The following is a 4,659-nucleotide window of genomic DNA, read 5'->3' as shown; positions in this document are numbered from 1 at the left end:
TGTCTGTATGGTTATATGGGAGGTATGGGGATATACAGTACCTTCAACTTTTGCTCAGTTTTGCCATGATCCTAAAACCTCTATAAAAATAGCCTATTATAAAAACTGGAAAGCATTGTATAAACTTTTTGTAGCAAGGTGGTGTGATTTTGTCTGAGGTACTCAGACATGGAGGAGCAGAAATTTGGTTGTTTTAGTCTCATATCTAGTTGCAGACTATTAACTTCCTCTTTCTGTTATAGGCAAAATAAGATCCCTTTCTAAACTAAATACAAGTAGAAGGCCTTTGAGTACTGTTGGCATCTATATTGTTATTTTTCTAGGGGAGATTTCACTGTGTTTAAAGGTTGAGGCTACATTTGTGAAGTAGTTGTTTCTTCTTTTAATGATTTTATGTTTTCAAAAAAGAGTTAAATACTTAGTCTTTTTTTATTCCTATTTTTACATTATTTCTGAGAATACATACAATTTAAAATCATAAGAAAATTTTCCATCTATGCCTTTGAGTAAATATAAACCCCTCAAGTCAAAAATATTATAAGACAGTACCTTTGATAATTTATATCCCAGATAGTGGAAAGTAAGACTTTTTGTTGTTGTTGTTGTTATTTTGTTTTTCATAAAAATGCATTTTTTATTCCATAAGCATTAAAGAAAAAAAACAACAAAACACTGTTCCACATCCCCCTGCCCATGCAAATGGTTCTCAAATAAGATTCTTCAAATTTTACTTTTTTTCCATTCTGGTTCATTCTTTGCTTCCTCATCATCAGATTCAATTTGGGCAAACATGGTTTTGGTTTGAGTCTTGGAATAAGCTGGAGAAACCCAATATGGGTTGTCTTCTGCTGCTTTGACATGACACAAAATGACTTCCCTGGGATTACTATCATCTGTCTTGTCCAGAGCAATGTTCTTCACAATGTAGGATGAAAGAGTGCTCCCATGGGTCCCAACTCGGCCACCATGACCTGGGCCTGCTACACGAGGTTTAGGTTTTTGTGACTTTAGGGGGTCCAGTCTGTCCTTCTCCAGCTGTTTCCTGGTACTCCATTGGCGGGGCTCGCGGAACATAGGCAAGGCATGAGGGGTGATGATGTAGTCCTGGGTTAGAGTCTCAGTTTGTTTTGTCTTCTGCTGGGTTTTAACCACGCATAATTTTGCTCCCCTCTGACTCTTATTGGGGTCATAATAGACTTTTGCCAATCCATTTCCAGTTCCAATCATGATCTGGTTCAGCTTTGGATGCCACAGACAGCGCACAACACTCGCATCAGTGATGATGTCTATTTCATACACTCTTCAGAAAGTTCTGCGCTCAAAGAAAATGAGTTTGCCACTGCCACATCCCCTTTGAACAGAGGAACTGGTGACTATGAGTTTATCATCTGGACTGAAACAGCAGTCAGTCATTGGGAACATGGTGGGAAGACCTGAGGCTGAAAACAGTGGCTTATTAAATTGTCGGATGTCCCATAATTTTAAAGTATCATCACCTCCACGAGAGGCAAGGACATTACCATCATAGGAAAAAGTCACACAAGAAGTGTCTGTGCCTGAGTCATGAGCCTGTTTATAGTGGAATTTAGGGTGAACAGTTAAATTGCGATCCCAGATCTGTACGCTTCCGTTCTGGCAGGCAGCTTCTATGAGGTTTCCATCTCTACTATATGTGCATGTAGTAGGAATGACTTTTTTACCCTGCATTGTCCGTGGTTTAAACACACTTTTTTGCTTCCTTGGATTTTCAACTTCCCATATCCTCACAGTTGCATCATTTGAGCAAGTCATAAATTCTCCCTTTATTTTGGGATGCCATGAGCCAGTATGAAGCATTGCTGTGTGACCCTTTGTGTTGGCCATGTTCACAATATACTGGTCTCCCTTTATACATTCCATTACTTCAAAACCATGTCTATCAATCACCTTGGCCTGTGAACCTCCAGATACAACAAGAATCATGTCTCCTGTGTTACTGTACTGTAATGACTTGATCTGATGGCATTCACAGGGTTGAAGGGATCGAAACACCTTAAAAGAAGCATCCATTCCAGCAAAGATACAAAATTTAACATTGTAATCATATCCTCCCATCACCAAATGGGCACCTGAGGGATCCAGACCCAAAGCAGAAACTGTTTTACTGCCATGCTTCAGTGTTATCTCATGCAAGTCAGGAATCTTTTGGACAGGATTTTCCTCTTCTCCTTCATCTTGTCCTTCATCATCATCATCATCTTCTTCTTCATAAAGTGGTGGGGGTAAAGGTCCAAGGATATCTTCCTCCATGAGATTAACAGAGTCTTCTAACATTTTAGGGGGTAAAGGAGGGCCAATTAACTCATCACAAGAAGAATCAGAACTATCTTCACTTTCACTGCTGCTGATGTCCCTGGATAATGATTTTGAGCAATCTCTGGCCATATTGGAGTCTGATTGTGTGGATTCAATATTTTCACTTTGTCTTCTTAATTCTTTCTCTCTGTTCATTTCTTCTCCTTTTCTCTTGCTTCCAGTGTTTTCTGACTTCTTTCCACAGCTGTTCTTCGAGTTTGCTCAAACATAGCTTCCAAGTCAAATGTGCGGGCTTTTTTTCCGAACCCCATAAAGCCCATGGTAACTGCCAGCTCTGGGTCGGGTCCTGACCCGTCTGAACCTGTCACTTCGCTGGGCCTTGAGCGCCCCATGGTTGGCACACCTGACTTTTTTTAAAATTTATTTTTATTGTAAACAAATGGGATACATGTTGTTTCTGTTTGTACATGAAATAAAGGTATACCATTTGTGTAATCAAACATTTACACATGGTAATAGTGTTTGATTCTCTCTGTTATTTTTTCCTTCCCTCCACACTTCCCACCCCTCTTTTCCATCTATACAGTCCTTCCTCCATTCTTGCCCCCCTCCCATTCCCCATTATGTGTCATCATCTGCTTATCAGCGAGATCATTCATCCTTTCATTTTTTTGAGATTGGCTAAACTTACTTAGCCTGATATTATACAATTTCATCCATTTGCCTGCAAATGCCATAATTTTATTATTCTTTATGGCTGAGTAATATTCCATTGTATATATATACCACAGTTTCTTTATTCATCAATTGAAGCACATCTAGGTTGGTCCCACAATATGGCTATTGTGAATTGAGCAGCTGTGAACACTGATGTGACTGCATCTCTGTAGTATGCTGATTTTAAGTCCTTTGGGTATAGGCTGAGGAGGGGGATAGCTGGGTCAACTGGTGGTTCCATTTCGAGCTTTATGAGAAATCTCCACACTGCTTTCCAGATTGGCTGCAGTAATTTGCAACCCACCAGCAGTGTATGACTGTACCATTTCCCCCACATCCTCGCCAAAACCTATTTTTGCTTGTATTCTTGATAATTGCCATTCAAATAGGGGTGAGATGGAATCTTAGTGTAGTTTTGGTTTGCATTTATCTTATTAATCAAAATGTTGAATATTTTTTTCATAAATATGTTGATTGCTTGTAGATCTTCTGTGAAGTGTCTGTTCATTTTCTTAACAGATTTATTGATTGGATTATTGTATTCATGGTGTAGATTTTTTTGAGTTCTTTATAGATTCTGAAAATTAGTGCTCTATCTGAAGTATGAGTGGCAAAGATTTTCTCCCACTCTGTAGATTCTCTCTTTACATTGCTGATAGTTACCTTTGCTGAGAGAAAGCTTTTTAGTTTGAATCTATCCCAGTTATTGATTTTTGCTTTTATTCTTGTGCTATGGGAGTCCTGTTTAGGAAGTCTGATCCTAAGTTGAAGATTTGTACTTACTTTTTCTTCTATAAGATTAAGAGTCTCTGGTCTGATTCTCAGGTTCTTGATTCATTTTGAGTTGAGTTTTGTGCAGGGTGAGAGATAGGGGTTTAGATTCATTCTGTTGCATATGGATTTCCAGTTTTCACAGCACCATTTGTTGAAGAGGCTATCTTTTTTCCATTGCATAGTTTTTCTAACTTTGTCTAGTATGAGAAAATTTTATTTATCTGGGATTGTGTCCATGTCCTCTATTCTGTACCATTGATATACCTGTGTAATTTGATACCAATACCATGCTGTTTTTGTTACTATTGCTTTGTAGTATAGTTGAAGGTCTGGTATTGTGATACCCCTGCTTCAATTTCCTGCTAAGTACTGCTTTAGTTATTCTAGGTTTCTTATTTTTCCAGATGAATTTCATGATTGCTTGCTCTATTTCTGTAAGGTACATCATTGGGATTTTAAATGGAATTGCATTGAATCTGTATGGCACTTTTGGTATTATAGCCATTTTGAAAATATTAATTCTGCCTATCCAAAAAAATGGGAAATCTTTCCATCTTCTAAGTTCTTCCTCAATTTCTTTCATCAATGTTTTGTAGTTTTCATTGTAGATATCTTTACCTCTTTGGTTAGATTTATTCCCAAGTATTTTTTTTTTGAGGCTACTGCAATTAGAGTTGTTTTTCTCATTTCCCTTTCCAATGTTTCATCACTTGCATATAAAAATGCTTTAGATTTATGCGTGTTCATTTTATAACTTGCTATTTTGCTGAATTCATTGATGTGGTCTAGAAGTTTTCTGGAAGAGTTTTTTGGATCCTCTAAATATAGAATCATGTCAGGGGCAAATAGTGACAGCCTAAGTTCCTCTTTTCC

At 37.9% G+C, this 4,659-nt stretch overlaps 1 protein-coding gene across 1 annotated transcript; it reads right to left on the bottom strand.

Annotated features, from left to right (window-relative positions):
* Positions 1 to 619: 619 nt before the first annotated feature.
* Positions 620 to 2,687, bottom strand: LOC124975694 (WD repeat-containing protein 70-like). Its single transcript, XM_047538296.1, is given in 2 exon segments — positions 620 to 2,498; positions 2,501 to 2,687. Coding segments are annotated over 2 exon segments (1,965 nt in total). The 3' UTR covers positions 620 to 720.
* Between the last annotated feature and the right edge of the window lie 1,972 nt (positions 2,688 to 4,659).

Source organism: Sciurus carolinensis, unplaced genomic scaffold (genome assembly GCF_902686445.1).
Source record: "Sciurus carolinensis unplaced genomic scaffold, mSciCar1.2, whole genome shotgun sequence".
NCBI classification, from domain to species: Eukaryota; Metazoa; Chordata; class Mammalia; order Rodentia; family Sciuridae; genus Sciurus; species Sciurus carolinensis.
This window is presented reverse-complemented; position numbering and strand designations above follow the sequence as displayed.